General features: G+C 45.4%; 1 protein-coding gene across 1 annotated transcript in view; it reads left to right on the plus strand.

The window, feature by feature from the left end:
• RAPGEF5 (Rap guanine nucleotide exchange factor 5) overlaps positions 1–25,351 on the plus strand; it is a 222,077-nt gene that overhangs the window by 45,325 nt on the left and 151,401 nt on the right. Inside the window, exons 2-6 of the mRNA XM_045827622.1 lie at positions 3,808–3,858; positions 5,610–5,716; positions 9,249–9,370; positions 10,879–11,047; positions 25,021–25,087. Of these exons, the coding sequence (XP_045683578.1) occupies positions 3,808–3,858; positions 5,610–5,716; positions 9,249–9,370; positions 10,879–11,047; positions 25,021–25,087 (516 nt within the window). The remainder of the gene's footprint in view (positions 1–3,807; positions 3,859–5,609; positions 5,717–9,248; positions 9,371–10,878; positions 11,048–25,020; positions 25,088–25,351) is intronic.

Here is a 25,351-nt window from a genome sequence, read left to right on the forward strand (position 1 = left end):
AGTCCATAATCTCTTAAGATATGTGGCCTCCAGGTACTTATGGAACTTTATGGCTTCTTAGGATTGTAAGAAATCTAAGTCTATTTTCTAGCTTCACATCTTCATATTCTACTCGATCATCTGGAATGAGAAAAGGACAGCGGCTGAAGGAGACAGGAAGTTGTGTCATCAACTGAATTCTCAAGGAATGAATAAAGTTGGTGGTTCTGGTCGGTTCCTGCTTGTAGTGGAGCAGGTCATACTTCCTTGGAAGTATGATTGAAGTGATTCCGCCTTTCTCCTTCTAGTTCTCTCTCCCCTTGGTAGCCCTAGTACTTGAACTCAACCCAAGGAGAGCATTAAGACATGTCCTTTAAAGGCCAATAAAAAAATGTGCCGTAAGTCTGTCATAGAGTTTATCGATATTTTCAGCAACTAGAATGAGTTCCATGCTTGGTTCGGACCCAGACTCACAGATATTATAGTTTAACTTTAGTGGACACCTAACTTTAAAAAACCGTGAAGGTAATATATGCTAACCAATTATTCTTTTGAGTTATGCTGTTATTTTTTCTGGAAGTTTGTGAATATTAAAGGGTTGTAAATTTTTAATACATGTTTAAAATATGAGGCTTGCCTAGAATCATTTAGGGAGTCCTTTTTCATGGTTTATTAAAAAGGAAAGGAAAGGAAATAAATTTGAATTGAAATCTAATTTTATTTGTATTGTTAGCAGTCTTCTCTCTATGGTGTATGCGTGTCTTTCATGAAAGAATCATTACATCTGACATAAGTAATCCTAGGAAACTGGGAGTAAGGGGCAGGGAGGAATCATTGCCTTGCCCGAGCATTGTGTTTCTGAGACCTGAGGGTGAGAGCCATTTAAAACAGGCCACCCTGCCTCAATGGGACCAGCCACCCAAGGTTATAGAGTACGTTGATAGGAAATGGGGATCAAGAGAGCGAATTCATGGGTGTAAAGTGTTCTTTAGATCCATGTCTTCTGGTGAGTGGGTCCTAAGTCAGGGGTGAGCCAATGTGGTGGTCATATGCGTGTTTGTGGAGGCTCCCATGGTGCCTGGCAAGGAGCTCAGTTGGGGCTTCATGAGTAGTTGTGAAAGGAATGGGAGTTAATCTCCAGAGGAGCAATTAGACGAAGCTCTTGAATCCTGAGAGGAGAAATAAAACCAAGGGATTCAAAGGTAGGATGAACGCAGCTCAGTGCTCTACAAGGTATTGGAGAGAGCATACCAAAAAGGAGACAGGAGCTTTTTCAACGGGGTTCTTGTAACAGCCCTTCAGGTAGGTGCTAAGAGAGCGATTTGGCAGGTCCTTTGGAGCAGGGACTCTCAGCTTCCTGTAAGGTGGCCCTCGGCGTTTCCCTGATGAAATGAGGCAACAGTCCTTTCCCAATACCTGTTCAAAATGAGGTAACAGATTATCCCTCCACGCTCTTCTTTCATTAAGTCTTTGGCACTTGCTCCTTTTACACCTTACATAGAGTGGCCTCTTAAAAAAAGTACTGAGTTATGGTAGTTATTTCAAGTTCAGCAATAATGAGTATTTGACAGGGCTCTGCAGAGAGCTCTGAGGCTTCCCCACACCCAGCTGAGTTTGAGAGCTGCCTTCTCAGAGCCTTAATGAAACAGAGCTCCCCTGGGCCCAGTTAGGGAGGGCTTCACAGGAGGCTCTGACAACAGATCCAGGTACCGTGTCCTGGGGAGGCAGCTCTTCTGTTGCGCTTGTGGGTTCCCTGTGGGCTTGTAGCTTATCTAGCACTGTTATCTAGTCAGCGTGGAAGGATCCCATTGCTTTATTTACTCGATTTACCAGTCTTTGCAAACAAGCCATCCAGGGGGCAGCGGCTGTGCAGTGGGATTGTGTGAGTGAAAGCCCAGGGCTGCGAGAGCCAGGCTCAGGTTGGCAGAGAGAAAGGAAGTGGTTTGCTTTCTTTCGTTCCCCTGCTCGGTTCTCTAGAACTTGTTCCTACCTAAACGCTCCCTTTTTAACTAGACCGTAGGAAGTGTTTGCTTTTCTGCGCCGATTCAAGCAATTAGATGAGTAATAAAGATTGTCAGTCCTGGCCTGCCGTATTGATTTTTAAAAGTCTGTCTGTTGAGGGGGCAAAATTGCTTATCATGGTGATTCATCTTCAAATTATAAATTTGGTGCATATACAGATTTTAAGTGGCTCAGTATTTCAATAAGTGAATACATTACCGAGCCTCGGATGACAGAAGGCCTAGGAAGAGCCATTGGAAGTGCGTAGAGTCTAGACCGGAAAGGGTAGGTGGATGTTTTATTTATACACGGGAATTTAAAATGGCCTATCTACCTCATGAATTTCATTTTCTTTGAAGCCATTGTGAATCTTTAGCAGAGCGTACCAACTGGCATTTTTGGATAAAGGGTCTATTTATCTATTTTAGTTTAACGAGAAGGGAAGAAGTGTGGGAGGCAGGTGGAGTGGGCAAGAGGCAGAATGGGAATTCTGTCTTATATTAAATTCTGGTAGAAGGTTCCTAGGCTGGAAAGCGATGATTGGCAGGGTATGTTGTGTAAATTTAGCAGATTCTAAGAAGCGGAGGCAGCAGACTAAGAACTATGGGATCTGAAAGACAGCAAGCCTAGGATTTAGAGGTGTGAGAAGCGTTTCAAACATAGGTTGAAAGCTCAGTGAATAGGAGTTCCTCTGTTCTTTTTCCTATGTGGGAAATGGTGATAATTCTCTATTGTGCTTAAGCTTGTGTGGGTGGTGGTGCTGCGTCCTGGATTGTTAGGTAGGAAAAAGTAGCTCCTACATTAGTGATAATGGAGATATAAATATCTACAAATAAATGAATAGAAAAATAAACATCGCTGTGCTAGAAGCTGTGAAAGCAAAGCTGTATAAATTGCCAGTATTCTCTCCAGGAGCTTATGGATTAGTTGGGGGCAAATGCGCACTCACAGCGAGACAACCCACTGTGCAGAGCACCCAGGGGCTGCCTCATGAACAGTTGAAAGACAAAGACAGACAAACCCTAGTGAACTGGGGTGGGTGGAAGGAGCTTTGCCTCAGAGGTGACTGCACAAACCTGGGCTTCAGAGTCTGTTGGCTTTCAGGAAAGTATCAAGGGAGACAGAGGGATCTCCAGCGTGGAAAGTGGTGTGTGCAGAGGCAGCGTGTGAGTCGCAGGTGCTTCTGATGAGTACAGTCTCAAACAGTCAAGGAGCCGGGCAGGGAGATGGGAAGTGGATACTGGAAACCTGCTGGCAGGAGACTGGTAGGCCCCGCCGGGCGGCTGGGGGTTGGATTGACGCACGTAGGCAATACCAGACCTGTTGTAAGTTGAGGGGGCAATTTAGAGACATTTGTTAGGTTGAGGTTTGCGGGATGGCCTGAGAGGGGGTGACCAGAGAGCGGGGGAATCCGTGGTGAGGCTGAAGCAGCCGTGAAGGTGGGCGGGGATGAAATCCCGAGTTAAATTGCTGAAAGTGGACAGGAAAGGGAAGGGAGACATGGAATCAAAATCACATTAAGAATAAAGTGACAAGTACAAAAACATCCTGGTCTTTCTGCTGCACTTTGTAAATTTGTACTCTGTAGATCGAGAACCGTTTAAATGGCATATCTTGTCCCGTTGGAGTGAGTGTTACCTGTGTAGTATTTACCTTGAGTGACAATAAGGATGTTGCTAATCTTTGATGGCCCACGACTTGAGATTTAAGCTCTTCTTTCGTCATGGACCGTTCACTAATGGGGCACCCCTTGTTGCGTATCGTGCACCATTAAGATACAGCTTCTTCTAGTTAGTTCTAATTTTTTCCCTTTTTCTTTTATAATAGACTCTCTCGAGAAGAATTTCCAACCCATACCTTGAACATACATCTTCCCAGGTATGATTCTTTTCTCTCCGACTGTATTTTCTGAAACAGTGATTCACAGACCCTTATGTGGAATTCTCCAGTTGGGGCTGCCCCTTTGCTTCTGACCATGCCATCTCCTTCAGTTAGGACGGCGCAGCTGGAGGGAGATGAGCTGTCCTGATAACCGTGTCAGAATTCAAGATGTCTACCAGATGGGAAGAAAAATATTTCCCATCTGCCAAGTCCTTTGCATGAATGCATTATCCGTGTAGCAGAGTTAGTACTTAATATAAGTGTTTTCAATTTTCTGTATGGAAACACTGAATTTTAAGAGTAGTGGATATTTTACACTGACAACTGGCAAGTGGATTATTTGTACTTACAACTACTAATATTACTAGAATATCACCGTGTGCTAATTGGTAAGAAAAGATGTTTTTGTGTTGTGTTAAAGAATCAGTCAACAAAGAGTTGCATTTTTCAGAGTAACGGGAGATCATGATCTTTGCGAGAACAGAGGCCTTTCTGGCCTTGTTCCATTATCGTCCCCTTTCTGAGGCCTGATAGCAGCTCATTACATGGTTTTTCTGAACGACTGAGTGACCAGGTATTGGTACCTGACGCACCTCTCTTATGGTGATAGTTTCTGTCATCTGACTTGTTCAAGTTTGTTTTGTTTTTTTTGGTGTTTAAGTTTTAACATGTTAAAAATAAATGACGTTCCGTTCCCCCTTTCTCAGAAGGTTGTGTTTAGGAAGCAATAAAGATAAAATTAAAGAAGCATAAGGGTGGGGTTAACATGTTCCCTGTCAAGTTATAAACAATTATTATCAATTTGCTTGCTTTGAGAGAAGACATGTATATTTTATAGGGACAGAATTCTGTAGGTGCAAGAAGAGTTCACCAAGAAACAAGTACATGGGGGAAAATAGGGACATCTGTAATAGTGTCAACAACACAAAATAAAGAAATAATAAATTAAAAATGGAAAGAAACAAGTAAGCAGATATGAATGCATTCCCATGCTGTGTATTAATTTTCATGACCTTCACCTGTGAAGACAGTTCACTGTCACTTGGCCTGCTGTGTTTGCCCAGCAGCATGGCGCTGTGGAGGGAGGGGCCGGCCCCGGGGAAAGGAGGAAGCCTTAACGGGCAGACACCTCTCTGGATCTAAGGAACACGCTCCGTCATCTTTTGGGAATAAGAGACTCATATGGGCAAATTATAAGATTAAAAAAAGAAGTCAAATAAAATTTTGACCTGCCAGATGGAATCGTGGAGTAGATGAAATCAGGATTCTTGGAATTAGCTATGAACTCTGCAGCTGAGTGAAGCTTCAAAGCAAAGCAGACAGCAGCCTGCTATCAAATCGCACCCTGGCGCCATGTTCACCAGATAGGACGAAGTTATTTCCCCATCCTCTGACCTTTACATGAATGTGACATCCACACGACAGAGTTATAATAAAAATATTCTTCGCCGTGCTATATGGATAGAAACACTCTGATTTTAAAAACAGGATATTTTACACTAAAATCTTTGTGTAAAAAGGAGATTATTTATAATTATAGTTAAAGCAGTTTAGCCTATGGAAAATAGCTATCATGGCTTCATAGCATAAATGAACCAATAGCAAATGTAAAATAAGTAATTGTGTTTGTAGCCACATAAGTGTCTTAAGCTTATGGGTTTGGTCATGATCCTGTACATAGAATGTACTCAGAAATTGCTGCATTAGTGTTCTAAATTTACAGCAAATCCTTGTTTTTTTCCACTTAGATTTATGGGGAGAATTCTTCGTGTGCAGGAAGAGCACTGAGGAATATTATTATCGTTCAGGCAGCTGACCTGATAAAGGACAGAGTGAACCTCAAGGGATTTTACAGGTAACACAGTTTTCTAACACCTTGTCAGAAATTCTCCTTGTGAAAAAAAAAAACAACTGTGTTAAAATCATAACCTTGATCACAGAGAAACAGGCTACATCAGTAGTAGGAGGGGTTGGTCAGTCTATTTGAAGTGTCCATTTGGGACACTGGTGGTGACTTATCTCTTCTTTAAACTGAGCTCAGTGTTTGTCGGCAGTTGGCCGGCTGGTTCTGCAGTTAAGGTCTGGAATCTGGAAGTGCGAGTGGTTTTGGGAAAGCCTCTGCTTTCTCTGACATGGGATATCTTATAATAATTTTACTGGACACATGCTGCCCTGGGACATCAATAAATATAGGTCCCCTCTTCAGGGACCTTATCAAGGCTCAGGGAGGAGTCCTGGGAGGTCCATGGGCTGAGAGAACTGTGGCTCCACCGCCAGGTGAGCGTGAGCATGCTCCTCGGGTGCTGGGAGGAGGGGAGGGCAGGTCGGCAGGGGGACAGCCTTTCTTGGCCTTGGGTAGTGAGAAGGGCAGAGGCATTAGAGTAAATGGACAGGCTAGTGGCCAGTGTTAAAGTGCAGCTGGACTAACAGAATGGGCACTCAGAAAGTTTGGAGCGCATTTTCATTTTCTGGTACAAACTGAAGATAGAGTGAATTTTCACCTTTTTATTTTTTCTTCATAAATTTATTATTTTTAAGTAAAGATACTAAACTACACCAAACAATACCAAAAGAGAACCACAAATATAAAACAGAAAGAAAAACTACTATGATTTTTCACCATTATTCTTTCTTATAGAAATGAAATTAGAATACCATAAAGAATAGGAAGAGTATTCAGCATAAGTGACAGCCAAAAAAAAAAAAAAAAGGAAGAGTCCCAGAATAAACAGCGTTTCTTTAACTAAATTTAGACATGTCTGATTTTTTCTTTTTTTTTTTTTAAACAAAAACTGTGTAAGTCTTTAGGTTTGGTTGTGAGCGAGCTCACAGGATTCATTTTAGCTACCACATAAGGCTGTGTCTGACATCTCTCATTTTCTGTTCTGTTTGGTCATGTGGTCTCTCTGGATATAGACTGGAAAAAGAATCGAGAGCTGTACGTGAGTGGGGTTCATGGGAAAGAACCATCCACGCACATTAGAACGTGCTGGTGGGAACAGAACAGGGAGAGAGCATGTATTTTGCTGTTTCAGATTCCTGATGGTGAGGCCAGAACCTCCTTTCTTCTAGAATTTAAGGACTGATTAATGTCCTGGGTATAAAGACAAAGGGCTAATATGATGGCCCAGTACGGGTCATCTTCTTGGGACTGGTAGTAAATTGAGGTAAAGTATCCTCAATGTACCACATGAGATTACTTTCAAAACTGGTCTCTGAATACTACCACCCCATTTATATTCAAAATGAAGATCGTTTCTACACCACCATGAATCAGTTGCTAAAAATGTAACCAGAGACAGAAGGAAGCTAAGAGATATTAAATGCTTCACTCCAGAGATTGCTAACATAATGCTTTATTACAGCGTTGTAGCCTGGCAGCTAATCACCTCCATATCACAATGTCCCTGCCCAGTGTGCTGCTGTGGTTGGAGCCACACGGCCTCAGAACCGTGCTCACCTCATTATTAACTAGTATCAGGGCAGTGCTGTGTTTTAGCTTATTGCCTCAGCCCTGCCCCGCCCCCCGCCCCCCCCCAAAGCAAGCTCTTCCCATGACCAGGTAGAGCTGGGGATGGGGTGGGGGTGGGGTTTGTGGTCACCATCATCACTGGGGAGTCAGTCAGAACTGAGGACTCACAGGCCCTGCCCAGCTGGACTGATTTTGAGAAGCCGTAGTCTGAGATGTTTCTTCCACATCACCTGTGACCAAACATGCACACACATCTGTCTAGACACCCTCTGGGATTTGGCAGTTTAGTTTATTCAGAAAACGTTTCGTTGTTGTCCTTTCATAGGACAGAGAGTAGGCTGAGGAGCTGTATTGTTCTGAGAATCAGGATTAAAAACGATACAGTGTTTGATCTCTGTGATAACTGCGGCCAGCAATTAGTTAGAAGATGCTGGCTAATTGACAGAGGTGTTGAGGAATTAATTAACACTTGGAGCCCTTAACGTGAAAGGTGTCTTATAGAATTAGAAGTTAATATTGGCCTAATTGCCTGTTTTGTTGTGATCTGTTTTCTCATTTTGTTTTAAAAAAACACTTATTTATTTGACTGTTAATCTTTTAAATGACTTAATGCTAACTGCAATTAAACATGTCTAGTATTGCCCTAATTGAGTATCTTTCAAATACTGACACTGGGCCAAAACCCCCCACAAAATTGATGCATTTTCAAAAGTTAGAATATCTGATCAGATATCTCAGCAGAAAAACTCATTTTTTTCTTTACCCCGGAAAATGTTGCACCTCGTGGCATTTTTTTTTTCCATGTTGTTGGTTACCATGTGATCTGCCGGTATTTGCGCCCATGCCAGCCACAGGAGATGGGCAGTGTTTTCTGTTTTAGGAATGCAGGTAAAGGTGACATCTTTTGCTCCTTAAATACCAAATATAGAAGAAACGTAGCCATTTACATGATACATCATTAAAAAAACATTTTGGTGACAGTTTCTCATAAGGGAGAGTGGGACTCAATGAACTTTTTGCAAATGGAAAACCATTTTTCAGAATGTTTTCTTCCTTTGGTGTTTCATCACGGACTGATAAAGATGGAAAAGTAGGCAGAAAGATACTTTTTGTGATGCTAAGATTGCAGCGTTCTTTGAATATAGTTGTGTATTTTAAGACAGATTACAGAGAATATCTTGTATGTGTGTGGTCAGTGGAATCCTTCACACGCATCTGGGTCTCTGGGTTTTATGATTTAGGTTGCTTAGTTTAGGTTGCTTGGAGTATACTAAAAAGATTCACCATCCAATTTATTGTTCTTTGAGACAACTTTTAGGTTTTAATATCTGAAAAGTAGCAAACAAAATTCTATACCACTCACTGTGGTCCCAACTTTGTCTAGCCTTCTCGGAATTGTTTTGTTCTCATGAAAGAGACAAGGTGAGTATCTCTGAATGATTAACCCAAGTTTATCACCACCGGCGTGAGGTACTTGTCTTACCAAGGCAGCAGCATTATCTTTATATAAAGGACTGGTAAATTTATTTTGTCATTCATTCAAACTTGCAGGTTTTGAGAGCTTACTGTGTACCTGGACTGTCCTACATGTTGGGGTTTAACAGTGAATCATACATAGTCCTTGTTCTCCTGAAAATTATTCAGTGGGGAAAGCAGATAGTATCCATTCAGAGAGAGGTACGATGATTAAATGTTAGGTGACATGAAGGAAAAGTGTGAGAGGATTTGTGTCCAAGTTTCTCTAAGGAAGTGATATTTGAGCTGAAATCTGCAAGATGAATAAGCAGCACATGCCATGTATTGTTGAGTCACTTGTTTAAAAAAGCAAGCGCACGAGAGGGATGGGATTAAATACCAATTTTTTGGCAAGTGAGTAGCAACAGTGCCTCATGTGGACGGCTTTGTGTGTGTCCAGGAGAAGCTGCGTTGGGTCGGAACTGGTGGACTGGCTCCTGGAGCACTGCCCTTTCGTCCAGTGCAGGTCCATGGCCGTCGGGGTCTGGCAGCTCCTGCTGGACATGGGAATCATGTCATCAGGTTAGTGTCACGTTTTAAAGGCACAGCATCATTATTTTATGAAGCTACCAGACCAAAATATACTTGGCTTTCTAGAGGACGTTACGGTCTGGATGGAAGTTGTTTTTGCAGGTAAATATTTGCATTCTGTTTTATTTTATAAATAAAAGTGACAGATCATCTTCTGATTGTTATCTCTCTCACACCTTTTGTAAAAATAATTAGGTACCTGCTGATTCACAGATATGGACCACTGAGTCTTTCACTTACTGCCCCCCCTTCTCTACTCAGACGGGTGCTCACAAGTTTATTTTTTAAATTAGTGACACCTTTAATTGCCCCAAATGTGTGATTTATCTTGCCGTACTTAGAATTATCATCGGAAACTGATTTTATGAGTGGAACGTGTATGCCATTTTGATTGACTAAGTAATCACAAACAGTTAAAAGATATGACCTATGAACGTTAGCTGTTTAAACAGATAGAAAATTGATGTTAACTAGAAACTGAAAAGATGGTTGACATGTTTTCTTCACTGAGCTCAGTGAATTGAGGAACAGGAGTAAAACAATCTGGATTTTTTTATTTAGCTCCATCACACAGTGCTGGTTGGTCACTATGAGGCCCTTTTTCTTTATCCGTAATAAATATTGAGGGCCAGAGGACATTGTGAAGTTTAGAAAGGCATTCCCCGAGTCCCGCTGTGGAAGAGCGGTACCAATGCGGGTGTGGGAATAATTGAAGTTGGTGAGTTAACAATACCTTAGAGCATTAACAATACTTAGCACTTGTTATTCTTATCTAGTAAATCAGTTAGCTCCCTCTGAGGAATGTCATCATCTTGCTTATGAGTTCAACACCACATTTTGTTGATGTTAGCATTAATATAAACATTGTGTTAATAATTTTTGGAAAAATCCCTAGTTCTGATTCCTTTACCATGGTGTTTCCCAACCTTGGTAGTATTGATATTTTGGTTTAGATAATTCTTAGTTGTATGGGCATGTCCCATACAATAAGGAATGTGCAATGGCATTTCTTTCTTCTATGCACCAGATGCCAATAGCACCCCCTAGCTGTGACAACCAGAAGTATCTCCAGACATTGCCAGATGTTCCCTGGGGGGCAGTTACCCCCCTGGTTGACAACCACTGATGGAAACTCGACATCGTGTTGTATTTTTGTAACACTGAAGTAATTACATGTCTTAGTTTTCCTTGAGACACTGAAAAAAACTTTCTTCCCACTATCTTTGAATTACTGTGAATTTCGCCTGTCCCTAAAGCAGAAAAATAATAAAATATATGTGGATATGCTGGTCAGAGCTTCAAGTAATAAAAGTAGGTTGGTCAGTAGACCCTTTTTAGTTTGCTGGGATTGTGACCATGAGTGGACTTAGGATGTATAATTAGAGTCCCACCCGGCTTCTCCCTAATAATTAGTAGTGCTTTCGGTGTAGTATTTGGTTTACGACTCTCGAAATAACATATGTTGGAAAACTGATCCACACCTTTTTTGTCTCCAACAGTGGACCAGCATTTATACTTTCAAGATACCTATGTCTTCTATCAGTTTTCATCCGACGAGTGCAGCTACTTGTACTGTGAGTTCGAGAGAGAAGACGAGTGGCAGAACGGAGTCAGGCTGTTGCTGCAGCTGGTGCCCCTGCTCCCCGCCAGAGCCGGCCTCTGCGAGCTGTAAGTCGGTGCCACCGCTTTCTTCTGGGGCTACACTGTTGTCACTTTGAGAACATTTGCTGTGTCTGTCTAGGGACTGTGCTTTGCTCTTTAAGACCGCCGTCTCCTTCAAAAGGCGGTTTGTTCTGGTCCCATTTCTCAGGTGCAAGTTCAGAAAGATAAAATAAATCTTTAAAAATGAAGTCAGCGAATAAATGACTGAACCAGTATTCAAATTCCAGAAGTTGGCGCCTTGCCAGCCGCACCGTGCTGTCCCTTGTTTAGTTGTCACTATTTGAGGAGGTGAGGTGAGTGAGTGACACACATGATGTGGCTGGAGTCAGGAGTCTGACAGCATCTCATATCTTATCCACTCCCCAAGTCGTGGCTCTCCTGAGAAAGAGCTCCACAGACCTTTCTGAAAAATGATCGAGAAGCAACATTTGGGGAATGAAAACACATGAGTCATTGTCACATGAAGATACTGAGTCACTATATGATTAAAATGAGTTAAAATGAACTCGTTAGAGAGGGTTTGTGCGGAGGACGTGTCACGACAGGGCGAGGCTGGCGTGCCTCTGTTTGTCCACACGGTCAGTGACAAGCTTCCGCCGGTCCAGGGCCCCGCAGATGGAAGAGGTCAGTTGATGACTTTGACATCCCGAGTTCTCAGGATGCATTCCTGTACTGGCGACTCTTCCAGCTCGGTGAGACTGGCAGGGCCTGCGGTGGTACCCTCATCTCATGGGTAAGAAACACCTACAACCATAACAAAGATCAGGTACCCTTGTTCAACAATGACAGTTAATGCTGGAACAGTGAATATGGGCTTTTGGAACCATAAATGTTGGGACGCTGATGAGGCATTCTGCTAATGGAAAGGTTGATGGCAGAGAACACATTTTACACCAGGAACTAGGCTAAATGTTCTGTATCCCTTATTTCATCTTCTGAGGAAGATGATTTCTTGGAGACAGTGACTACTGTGTTTCCAGTGTTGTCAGTGAGGCAGCGGAAGCACAGAAGTCAGGTCACGTGTCCAGGTCACACAGGTGGAGTGTTGAGGGTTTCGGTGCGTGTCAGTCTAGCCCTAACGTCCTTGCTTTTCACACCTGCTTCCGGGTCCCCAGGGGTTACAGGCACCATTCTAGACCCCTCTCTGAGATGCTACAAACAGGAGCTATAAAAATGTTAGACAGGCTCTGACATGGTTATGAATTCGCCACCACTCTTTGTAGAGGACCTTGCCATAGTAAAGCAAAATTCAAACATAATGCCCCACTCAATTGGCTAAGTATGCAAAATGTTCCCTAGTGTAATATGCTTTTGATATAGGTCAGAAGTTTCCTGTGAAAAGTCAGGGAGCATTTCCATAAACTTGAACAGGCTTCCTAAGAAGAAGAGGTGTACTTGCTAAGCGAGAGGTGGCTGCGACTCCCTTCAGCCCTGTCATACGTTAGTAGCTCCTACCCGTTTCCTGTCCTGATTGCGGGATGGAGCTGGGGGCGTGCTCACGGGCATAGCCAGGTGAACGGGGGCGCAGAAGGGCAACTGGCCAGCAGTCCTCACATTCCAGCTCCTTTCCCTCCACTCTGAGAGCAGATTGCAATGCCAGTGGGTGAGATGACCTTGTACACAGGGAAACCCTACGTGTACCCCAAGTTCTAAGAATGAAAATGTTTAAAAAATTTGAGTCTTAACATTTATTCCAGATTCCTTCCAGTCTTCTGTCACACGGATCCCTCAACACAAATGTCATCTCTAGAGATGAGAATCACCATAGCTTGCCTTGTTTATCAGCAAAATTTTTACGTCGTTGTGAACATGTGCTTTGGGGAACAGTAATTCTTCTGGGAAAATGTGGTCATTGGGAAGCGCTGGATCTGCCAGTCCCAGTCCTGGCTATAAAAAGGTAAAATTACCGAACCACTGCAGGTCTCTTCTGGAGAGAGAGAACAGGGATATTTTCTGTAGTAGATCGAATGTTGGAAAGCCACGGTTTCGGTTATCCTGCCTTGGAATAAACTGCAGCCAGAAAGAGAGGTGCCCAGGGACATCGTCCCCTTTCAGTTGTCACAGCGCCTCCTGCCGTTTGATGCTGTGATCCTGTCGGAACGTCTGCTGGAATCAGGTGGTCTGCACTCCTCCGGCCCCGCCCACACCCATTTACACCCTCGTGGGCAAGGGATGCTCTGCTCTTCCCTCCGCCCAGTCCCGTGAGTCAGACTCACCCACCCCTCAAGGGGGAGCCCACGTCCTGCTTTGACCGCCAGCCGTGCGTGAGGTCTCCAGCCCGTGTCTGCCTCTCCTGCCGGAGCTCACTCTTCTTGCTGTTCGTATCAGAAACAATGTTTCTGTGTTTCCGTCATTCTTCGCCCTCTCCATCCTGCTCTGTAACCCATAACTTCGTATCCATTCTGCTGAAATGCCCTCTGACATCTGCTTGGTTCATCCACTTAGGCTGACCACTCATGAGCTGAGAGCCCAGCCTGTGGTCCTTTCAATGACCTTCCTGAGACTCGAAGGCCATTAAGGTCGGCCCGTGCGGTCCGCCATTCGGCCTCTCTGCTTTGCTGTCTTCTCTCTAACCCGCTTTAAAACTCTGCGAGGAAACCTCTTAATGTCTCCATGTAAACACAACCTGTTCTGTGCAAATGCATGTTTAAAAAAGAAAAGTGGTTTTCTTTTCCACTTTAAAGAAATGTTCAGAGCAGGAGAGAAAATGGAGCTGCTGCAGGTTTCAAGGCTAATTTAAGGCAACAAAATTCATCTTCCATACAAAATAACTTTTATATCCAAACTGAGTAGGTAATTTGAAAGAAGTGAGTGAATCGGTTGTCAAGGGTATTGTCTCTTGGGGAGAAAAATAGCAGACATGGCCCCTCAATCAAACTGAAAGCCAAATCCAGTTACTCCGAATGTGCTTTTCTCTACCTCTTTGGGGGGCTGGGGGTGGTAGGAATGCTGAAGTAACAGTTAGGGGAAGTCTGCCTAATGATTCCTGAGGGACTAACGGGGCATTTCTCTCTAACTCTGGCCCGTTGGAGAGTTTAGGCTGCGAGGAAGCTTCACTATTTAATTCAGCCACCATTGTAGGTGGGCGTGAGGGTCCTCTGAGTAGGCAAGTCTAAGAACCTGGGATACATAAAACTAACTTGTGCCAGTTACAGGACCATTAACATTTATGTTGTTTTTAAGAGAGCTGTAGAGGACTGCTAAAATTAAGCCCACGCCCGCCGCACACAGACATGCATAAAGAAAACATGTAGCTTCTTCATTTTCCCTCAGCAGTCTGCTGTGTGCTCCCTGCAGAAGCCTCCCTCCTGGTGGATAGTTGGAAAGAGAGAAAAGAGCCCCGTATTTTCGGTCTACTCCAGTAAAACCATTCGAATCAAGTCCGTTTGAAAGTCCTTTTCGTTAGCTGTTTAGTGTACCGCGGTAAAAAGGCTCAGCCTCTCTGCCCCCTTCCGCTGCCCCTCAGCCAGAGAGCCCGTGGGTCTCCGGTGGGGGAGTGGGCCCTGGACCCTGGCAGGGCGGGCCCTTCCCCTCCTCACTGTTGTTGCCTCGTGGGTGGGCAGCCCGTTCCCTAGTGACCCCGAGGTGGCCCCTGCGTCTGCTGTCAAGCCTGGGGCCGGGATCCCCTGGGTCTCTCTGTCCTGGCTTGATTGGCGCCCTGTGGTCCACTGGGCCAGTCTGCCCTCCCAGGCGCCTGCCGGCATTGCTTGTGCTCCTGAGGGGCTGGCTGTGCCTCCCACGGACATCTCCTCCAGCCGCGTGACCTCTGCTGAGGCAGCCCCCTCTCATCGCGTTCCAACCTGACTTTTCCCGTTTCTAACTACTTTCTTTAAGTCGTACCTGCCCTTTACTGTTGTTGAGCTGTGTACCAAACTGGCTGGTGTGCTAGCACTCAGATTTCTCACGAACTAACTCTAGGGAACGCTCGGGTCAGTGGGTTAAGATGGATTTCTTAGCATTCGTGACTCCATGCTCTAGAGAGGGAAGCAGAGGCCCCCGAGGGAGATGGAGCAGTGTGCAGGGCACGAAGCCGGGCGGACCGGTGGCGTGTTGGCGAGTGCAAGGCAGCTCGATATGCCCGCAGCAAGGGTCACACCCAGGAGAACTCGGGCTGGCTTTGAGAGGGGTGGGAAGAAGCCTCAGGCTGATTTCAGGGCGCTGCAAACCCACAGGGAAGCCACGCGTTGTCTTTACAATGAATAAAGAGAACGACTTGACTGTATATCGATGCTGCTGAAATAAGTAGTTTCTTACTTGAATTCACAGTAACATTTTTGTCCCGTGTCTGCTTGCTCAACATGTAGAGTTTATGGGTCTGCGATCTGTCTCTATGTTAAAGGAGTTCCCCTGCTTTAAACAATGGAGAACAGCTGACTTAGTCATTTTGCCTAAACTGCTCTGAGAGTGGCAACAATAAAAACAGCACTAACAGCAAGAGCTGACACTTCTGTAGCACTGGCTGCATACAGGGCGCTGTTCTGAGCACCGTGACCCATCTGGGTCTGGCTTTTTAGGCGAGGGGACTGAGCCAGGCAGGGTGACCTCGCTTGCTAAAGGGACAGGCTTCTGGACTTAGTGGCAGCCATGTGGACTGAAGGCAGACAGAGCTGGAAATGACCTCTGTCAGTGGTACTCAGCTGTGCTACATTTAAGCAGTAAAGAGGAATGAGATCCATTGAATCGGGTTAGAGAATGATACATGGATATCAGTAGTTTTTTGTACATTTCTGAAGGTGAGGCTAATACAGACCAAGGATGAGCACTACTGTTTTATGATGTTACCCTTGTAGAAAGAGCCCTGTTAAGTGATAGAAAATGTGAATGCTAATTAAATCAAAGTCTCAAAATACTATCTAGAGAAGCCAGGTTAATATTGCCATATAAAAATTTTTATCGAGCATGGTGCCTATCACCCCTCGGCTTATACTTCTGAAAATGCCATAAATTTAGATTCATAAGCATTTCTATCTGGAAGGTACTTCCTGGGTGACTGGGTTTGCCACTTGCAATTCTTAGGGGAGGAGAAGAGACAGAGAGTGAGGGTCTGGGGACAGACAGCCACGCGTCCCCGACGCTCTGCCGAGTGCCTCAACAGACACTCTCTCACTGGTCGTCCTTCTGTGTGAAGGACTCTGCTTGGCTCTGTGAGGATGTCACAATATGCCCTGGCTGGCGTAGCTCAGTGGATTGAGTGCAGGCTGCGAACCAAAGCATCGCAGGTTTGATTCCCAGTCAGGGCACATGCCTGAGTTGCAGGCCATGGCCCCCCAGCAACCGCACATTGATGTTTCTCTCTCTCTCTCTTTCTCCCTCCCTTCCCCCTCTAAAAATAAATAAATAAAATATTTTTTAAAAAAAGGATGTCACAACATGTGCACAATGTGAAGCCTTCTGTGAGGCCAGCATCGTTAGGACAAAGTTCAGAAAAAGAAAACAGACAAATGTAACTCTTGACTATAAACACAAAAATCTTTCTCAACAAATACTAGTAAATGGAATCCATCAATGTATAAAAATGGTGCCACATCATGAAAAAGGAGAGTTTATCCCGGGAATACATGGGTGGTTCAGCATTTAAAAATCAATGTAATTCATCATATTCACAGTGTAAAAAAAAAAAACTATATGATAAGCTCTATAAGTGAGATAAAACTTGTGAGAAAATTCAGCACTCATTCATGATAAAAATTCTCAGATAACTAGGACTATAAGGGAACTTCCTCAGTCTGATAAAATCTATAGTTTACATCATAGTTAATAGCGAAAGGCTGAACCCTTTTCCGCTATGACTGGAAACAAGACTAATACATCTCTTCTTATCACTTCTATTCAACACTAGCCAGTGCAATGAGCAAGAAAAAGAAGTAAAAGGGACACAGAAGTAAAAGGCTCGGTCTTCCGAATTCTCTCCTTCTCTGCCCTCTCGATGTGCCCTCACCCCACTGTGCATCCACGGCGATGGCCCCCAGGTGTACGGCTCTGCCCCCGTCAGCAACCGCATGCACTGGCACCACCTCTGCCCACAGCCCTGGCACCCTGCCCCCTGACTTTCCCTTTCCCGCCTGACGTGTGGCAGCAGCACGGGAAGTCCACGGGCGTCCTTAACTTCCGGAACGGTGCTGGACTAGCACCCCAGAACTGGGGAGATCACCTTCAGGTGTGGCGTTCCTACACCCCGAACCTACCCTTCATGGTTTGGACTCTCCGAGTTAGATGTTCACTTTATGATCTTTGGAGAGGATGAAATACCGTATGAGTGAACAAACATTTTTTGAGTATTTCTCCAAAAAATTTTTCATGATGAAATTTGGTATAAGTTTTGTGTTAAGGTCATAAGCGAAGGAAAGGTCCATTTATCATTTTAAATTGTCTAAAAATGACTGTGAAATCAGCTGACCTTAATCTTTGCTGTCACTCATCACCCCTTATCCCAAGGAAACACCGAGGCCTCCAGAATTTCCCCTGTTTACACGCAAGGCTTACTCCAGGTGTGGGGTCAGATTACTTATCCTCGTCAGAGTGCATGTATATTTAAGGCTAGTACAGGAATTTTAACAAATTGAGCTTTTAGGCCCGTTTGTGCTAACATTTGAATTGTAGCTGTTTAATTAACTATTAAGCACGAATCCTAAAATCCTCAATATAAAATGTGCAAAAGAGATATCAGTAATAACTAATTTTATTCAGTTTTAGATGAATATGTAACTATAAACCCCAGACTCTTAATGAAACCGATCTCACTTATAATTTGCTACAGTTTGATAAATTTCCTTTACAAGCATAAATAGTAGACTATTGGTATGAAAAATTTATCTTCTTTTAAAAAGGTTTACGAGGTATTTGTATTCATGCTATCAAAGACCAAAGATCTCGAGAAGAATCCAATTCTCATTATCCTACCATCCCACTTTTTCTTTTTGTCACAAAATTTGCTTTACTAAGAAAAACAGAGCCCTGGCCAGGTGGTTGAGGTGGTTGGCGCATCTACCCTAACACCAAAGTTCACAGGTTCAGTTCTTGGTCAGGGCACATACCTAGGTTGTAGGTTTGATTCCTGGTTGGGGAACATATGGAAGGCAACTGATTGATGCCTGTCTGTCTCTGTCTCTCCCCCTTTCTGCCTCCTGCTCACTTCCTCTCTCTTCCTCTCTTTCTAAAATCAATAAAAAAACAGATCCTTGGGTGGGGACTGAAAAAAAAAAACAAAAGACAAAACCAGAGCTGTCCGGAATATAGGTGTTATGGGAGGGTGTCAATGGTACTGTACTTGAGTGTTAGATGTGATGCCCTTCCCGCCCCCTGGGGTCAGTAGGTATGAGATGTGGTAGGGACCGAGGTGCCCTGCACCCTTGTCCTGGTAATCCTGCTGCAGCTCTGGGGCCAGCTGCCTCCATCAGAACCTCCCCCTGGGTGTCACTGCCCCGAGGATTCCCCTGCCCATCCCAGATCAGGCCAAGGGACCCTCATTTGTATTTGCAGAGTATCTTAAAGATGTTTGCTGAATCTACTGGATATTTTAATTTTTTTCACACATATATATGCCGTGCATCTCCTTGAGTCATGGGATCATGTTGGAAAGATCCCTGTATAGTTTCTCTTGGCTCTAATGAAGTCCTTGTCCTAGAATTGCATTAGCCCCTAGCAGGAGTAGTCTGAAGTCCAGCCTAAAAATTGTGTTTCTCTCAAGTTCTTCCAACCCAAATGATCCAGGGTAGGTCAATGTCAGCCTGGCTGCACGGGTTGCAGTGGGAGGTAGTGGACAGACCTGCCTGTCTGACATCCCTCCAGATCATTCTCTTTCCTGTAAGAATTCTGATTGGAAGACAGGTGTGTTACCCACCCTCACTAGTCCCGATCTAGAATATCTGTTTCACACCAAGGGTGTTGTGCAGTGTGTGTGCAAGGCACACTCTGAAGCAAATGAAAGCCCCTGAGATGCCAGCAGTAGCACCTGACGTAGAAGCCGGCTGAGGACACACGTCCTGTTGTTAGGTGTCTCTGTAACGTGCAGCAGTGCCCTGCCCGGCAGTGCTGGCTCGGGGGGCCTGGGAGGTGGCGAACGACACCCCAGCTGGGTTGGCAGATGCCAGTTATGCACAGTCTCTGTCTCATGAACAACTCGACTCCAAATGTTTGTCTGTTTGGTGGTTGTTGGGGTGCATTTCACACATTTTCCTGTAGGAGCAGTGTTAGATGTAGTACTACCTCTTGGCAGCCCACGTATGCTGTTCATCATTGAGACATAGAACTAATGCGTTTTAAAAATTACATTATAAACAAAGGTAAAATGACATTATTTGGGTAATATTTCCCCACAGAAGTGCTTCCAACCTTCCACCATGGAATACCCGGGAACCTCTTCCACTTTTGAAAAGGAAGTAGGACTTTCCACCTCCAAGGTGGTACAGGTGGCTCTGGGATTTTTGAGGGACAAATGTTTTGATCAAAACCTGATTAAGGAATTAATCAGGTGGATTCTGTCTCTTGTTTAGAACAGGTACAGCAAGCCTTAATTTAAAAAACCACGTTGGAATAATCTCAAACCCATTATACTGACCCTCGTGAAAGAGTTTTCACAAAGAGACGTCCGGGACCCTCTGCAGGGGTGCCAGGTACCAGGTGAATCCGAGTTGCTGGAGACCCTCCCGGGGCTGCCTGGTACAAAGGGGTGCCCCTGCCCAGCTCCTGCTTTCTGTGTGCTGCCTCCCGAGGCTCTTTAACGGAACCCAGCCACGTCCGGCAGGGGACCTCCTGCTTCTTTTCTTTTGCATCACAGATTGTGTGAGTGACTGCCCAGCCATTGCCGAGGCTGCGCGGTGTCATTAAATCTGCACTAATTATTTCTTAAGGAAAGATGAGGTGGTGGGGGTGATAATTAGGTTGCTGTTAGTTAATATAGTTTCAGACTTACCAGTTCTTTGGTGTTAGATATAAGAAAGTCATTCTCATTGGATTTTAGTGACCAAAGGTCCCCGAAAGGAAGAACTGCTGTAGGGAGCCGGACAACGATGGAAGAGCAGAGGAGAGAGTTCCTGAGTGTGATAAGCAGGGTCCTCCAGTTGGCCTGGTCAGATGACAAGCTAATATTGTGTGCAGCGGCACTTCTCGGATGGTCATTCACTGCAGAGCGTTCCTTGACATTTAAGGGACTCAGTGAATACGCATGGTGGGGCTTTTGTAGGTATACAGTTGTTCATATGGAAAATAATATGATAAAACATACTGCAAGAATAAACTGTGTTTTGTGGAGCCACAACTGTGAACCTACTTTTGCCCCACGCTGTATTCAGCAAATATTTATTGAATGCCTCTCCTGCTCGGTTGTGTTCTAAGTGTTGGGGATGTCACAGGGAACAAAACAGACAGAAATCTCTACCCCCGTGGAGCCTACAATCTAGTGGGGGGGGGGTAAGAATGCCATAAATGAGCAGATTTACATGGTCAGAGGTGGAAACTGTTGTGCAGGAAATGCAGTAGGAAACGAGGGATACGGATACGGGTCGGTCAGGAGAGGCCTCTCCAGGAAGTCGACGGAGACTTGAGTGAATGATGCGGGAGAGGAGCAGCGTGGATGTCTGAGGAAAGTGTCCCGGTCGAGAGGACAGCCAGTGCAGAGGCTTAAGGTTGAAGCAAACGAGCGTGGCCAGAGGAGGGAGAAAAGGGGGAGAGATGGGAAACTCCAGGAGGTTGGGTCCCAAGGGCTTTGTCTGCCCTGGAAAGACTTTGACTTTCTGCTGAAGGAGATGGCGAGTCACCTGTCATGGGGGGACTCGGAGCAGAGGAGGGACATGATCTAACTTCCACAGTCACAATTGCACTCTGGCTCCTGGGTCCAGGTAAGAGATTTTGTGGCTGGACCACAGTGGTAGCAGTAGAGGTGGTGAGAAGTGGCCAAACAGGAGATACACCTTGAAGCCAGTGGGATTCCAGGAGGGATACAATGTGCAATATGAGTGGGTAGGTGGGTTTGGGGGAGGGGAGATTCAAGGATGACCTCCAGTGGGAAGGACGGACTTGCCATTAGTAAGGTGGGGGAAGACTATAGGGAAGGAGGATTCTTGATTTCTGCTTGTTGGTTTGGTAGGGGCTGGGTAGAATGATAGTATGTCCACTGTGATGGTCAGAGGGACAGGGCAGATGACCACAGGCTTTGCCACTCCTGTATCCTCACAACTGCACCCTTAGACACTGACCTCTTGAACTTGAAAGGACACCTGCCCGCAGCACTGGGACTTGTGCTCAGACTGGGGCTGTTGTTGAGTGGAGGCCTTGAGAAGTAGCCAGGAGAATTTTGGAAGGCGAGTGCCTGTTGGGCCGGGGCTTCCTGCTGGCGCAAACCGTCAGGGATGGGTCTTCCTTCTGGATCACTCCTTTTCCCTTCTCTGTCTTAATATCCCCTTGTCATCACCATTCCCTGTTGGTTCCAGCCAGGACTTCTCTGACCACTGACCGACCGCATTCGAACTGCTCTCTTCCTCCCTTGCCCACCAAGCAGCACAGCCCCCTCTCGTGATGACAGGAACACACGCCAGTATTGTGGTCGATTCTTTTCTTTATTCTCCCCTGCCCGGTCTGTTTTGGTATCTATCTCAGTCTGGTACACGAGAACTCTGTCTTCACTGGACTGCACTGATGTATACTTAGTACATAAGACAATCAGAATGCACCTACATGTTATAAAAATACATTTGCTGGGAAAAGAGAGTCTGATATTTCTGGGCATTTTTACATCCCACTAGGAGGACCACAGTGGTGGGGAAGGAGGGCGACTGGTTGAGGGTTAACCTTCTCTCTTCCTTCCCACTTTGCAAGCTTCCACCGTTGCCCACTCCCACCTGTCCTGCTCCCATGACTCTCCTTTTGACCAGGTGAGCTGCAGGTGGCCTGCTGGTGCAGCAGGGCATGGGGCACGTCGGCAGGAGAGGAGGAGAGTTTCTGAGTTCCAGAGCTCTCAGCAGGCAGCAGGATAAGTCTTGCTGGTCTGGAGTCTGGAGCAGCGGGCCCCGCTCCGGGCTTCGGAAAGGTAATCCTGCCTTCTCTCGGAGACTGAGCACCAGAGGAGGAGCCAGAGACAGAGAAGGGGGTCAGCAGGTGGTTAACATGGTTTGTTCAAGGGAAGGTCAAGGCCTCGACTGGCAGGCTTGACCGCGAGGGACTGAAGGAAAGCAGAGCTTGAGAAGGAGAAGTGGGGGAGCCCGGTGTCTGGCAGAGGCGGAGAGCAGAGCAGGAGGGAATGGCCACAGCTGGAGGCTGAGCCGTGAGAGGCGCAGCAGAAACAGCGAGGGCAGGGGGGCAGAGGAGTTTGGTGTAAATGGAGTTCGAAGAGCCCCCACTACACGTCAGGTTCCCTACATGGGCAGAAATACCCTGGAATTGCCACGACAGCCACTTGGAAGGCAGATGGAAGGAGAGGGTGAGCTCAAGGGAGACTCGGGGCTGGAGAGAGACGTGGGAGTCCGGGCCGTGAGTCCTGGTGATGGAGGCGGTGGCGGTGGGCGAGGGGCTGCCCCTCAGCTCCCCAGAGATCAGTCATCGCCCTGTCTTTCTCATGCACACACCCCTCAGAAACGCTTCTGCTGAGGCATGTTTTGTGCTGGAAGAGTGATGAAAGATAGCTTTGCCTCTGAACAGGAACTAAATTATTTGCCGCTAAACCAGCAACTGCTCAGCCATTACTCATGAAATGGCCATTATCAGTCACACACATACACACGCACACGCACACGAGCTTCCCTCGGAATTTTGAGTGTCTTTCAGCAGTTTGTTGAAAAGATGGTGGTGACAGAATCTGTGGTAGTGCAAAGTACCTCTTCCCATTAACCACCCCTGCAGGCGTCTGCTGGGGTCCGAGCGGTGCGGGACAGCACGGCCGGCCCATGAGTCCCTATGGACCCAGGCCGGGCGTCGGGCCATTGTGGGGTGTCTCAGGCGTGTGGCGCTTCCTTTCCTGTCACATCTGTTCGGCCACCTCAGCTGAATCGTATAAATTTGGTTTGGGTGCCTTAGGTCCTAAAGGGTTGCACATCTCTTCGTAGTATAACTTCAGGTATAGGGAGACCTTGTGAACAGATAATTTCAGTAGAAGAGCTCATTGTTTGAAATAGTCGTGATCAAGGTAACTTGCTTTGGGGGGAATACGGTAAATTATACTGCTTGTTTCCCACTGGCTTTGTCAGGCAGGTTATTAGCTAACGTTTCAAACACTTTGCTGCACAAGTAATTAAGCTGTCGGACGACACCCGCACCGCTTCATACCTGCATCGTGCAGTTAGTTCCTGCAGCAGAAGCAGTTTGTAGCTCACTGCTCTGATTGGATAGTGTGGCTTTTTTTCCCCGCATAAAAAGGTCTGATAACATGTACAGGAAGCCAGTGCCAGGATTGATCCGACTGGCTTTTCTTTCCTTGGAGAGCTTCTCCTTAGCTCCCCCGAGAGCCAGGAGACGCCCTCCTGCCCACCAGGCGAGCGCTCCAGCTGGCCGGCGGCAGTTACCGAGATTGAAATCAGGCACCAGACAGCCATGCTGATAACGCTGCTCTGCAGGGCAATTACCACCCCCTCCAGTTCCACAGAAGGTGTTGAAAGGGACTGCTTGTCAACAATTTTATATATTCGGTTGGCATTAGTTAATTTTTTTTCTTTAATCAAACCAGGAAAAAGAATGCAGTTTCTAAAGATTTGTTTTATTTTATACGTTAGTATGCACATCCATGTGGTGAAAAATTTTTCATCAGTTACAGGGGAAAGGTGATTTTCCTAAACAAACAAACTGATCTTATTCTGTGTACTACATTATATGTGTCTGTAGTTATTTAACATATGCATAATTTTTTTTGGCTTCTCCACTGGGTTGTGTCTCTTAAAAAAGGATAAAGAGCTTCTTCTGCTATTGCTTTCCATAAAAATCCTATCATAGCATTAGGTCTGTAATAGACCATTTTATAATACATCTGCTTTGGATGAAACTCAAATGTGGTGGAAAATGCATGATTCGTATTTCCAAAATCTGGGTTTCATTTAGACTGGAAGGATTCTTAGTACTTAACCACCATATATTCCCGTCTACTTATGCTTTGTGCCTGCCCATGCCTGTCAATCTAGTGTGTCAGGGTTGTTCCATGAAATCACTTGTAGAACAATACTCCATCCTCAGGATTTAACTGGTGCTTTGTACAGAGGTCCTTGCTACCTGATTTTGAAGGAACAGTTGGGCTGCAACAGAGCTGTGTTCCCCTGGCATTATTGACACCATGGTATTTGCTTGGGCATTTTCACTGATGTATGAGAGGGACCACCCCCCAAAGTGGAACAACCTCCTGGAGGACGGGCCCCTTGTAGTGCAGGCTTCCCCTGCTATGTGAGTGTTCTAGGAGCCCATCTGTATCAGTGCACGAGCTGGCGTTGTTGTGAGAGGCTGTGTTCGACTTCAGTGAATTTTTTTTTTAACTCTTTCAACATGTTTTCCCATTTCATGACGGGTGATTTACAAACACACCCATCCACACCACGCTGAGTGTTCGGCAGTTTTTGACCAAAACCAGCATGACCTTGTGCTGCCCCTATTCACCTGATCTTGCCCCAAGTGACTTTTATTTTTGTTTCCCTGGATGAAAAAAATCCTCAGAGGGATGTTTTGCTGATGGAAGAGGTGAAACAAACAAAAAAAAATAGCATAAGCACTAAAAGGCACTAAAATCAATGAGTTCCAAACCTGCTTTGAGCAGTGGAATAAAGGTCTTGGTAGGGGTACTGCATCAAATGGAGAGTGCTTTGAAGGTGACTGAAGTTTAAACATGTGAGAATAAATACACAGTTTTTTATAAGTAAATTCTGTTTTTTTTGGGTTCCCTCTCATATTAAACAATAGCATATTAAATAATAATGTCTTAAACAGTGGAGAATACCACGTGTTCCCCATCACCTGACAGATAAATCTGAGCAACCAGAGCTGAAGGGTCATTCGTTCTTTGTTTTTCAAAGGTCTCACCAGAAAATCGAAGACTCGGAGGAAAGCAGTGACGAAATTCTTGCTCGCCTGACATCTGCGGTAAGGCCATGCAGTTTCCCTCCTTAGGGCGCGGAAACGGTGCATTCGGGCTTTGAAGGGAGGCGTTTGGGTGAAGGTGTGGAGACACTTGCCCTGGGCCTGCTCACCACTGTGAGAGGCCCGGGTCAAGGCAAAAGGGGACAATGGCGTTGACTTGTGACGCTTGATGCAGCCGCTCCTGCGAGAGCATCGATGCTCCTGGTGGGAAACTCCTGGAACCTTAGTGGTGGCGTAATATCTGATTTTTAAACTAGAGAAAGTTGT

This window comes from Phyllostomus hastatus, unplaced genomic scaffold (assembly GCF_019186645.2).
Source record: "Phyllostomus hastatus isolate PE091 unplaced genomic scaffold, TTU_PhHast_1.1 phas_scaffold_78, whole genome shotgun sequence".
Classification (NCBI taxonomy): domain Eukaryota; kingdom Metazoa; phylum Chordata; class Mammalia; order Chiroptera; family Phyllostomidae; genus Phyllostomus; species Phyllostomus hastatus.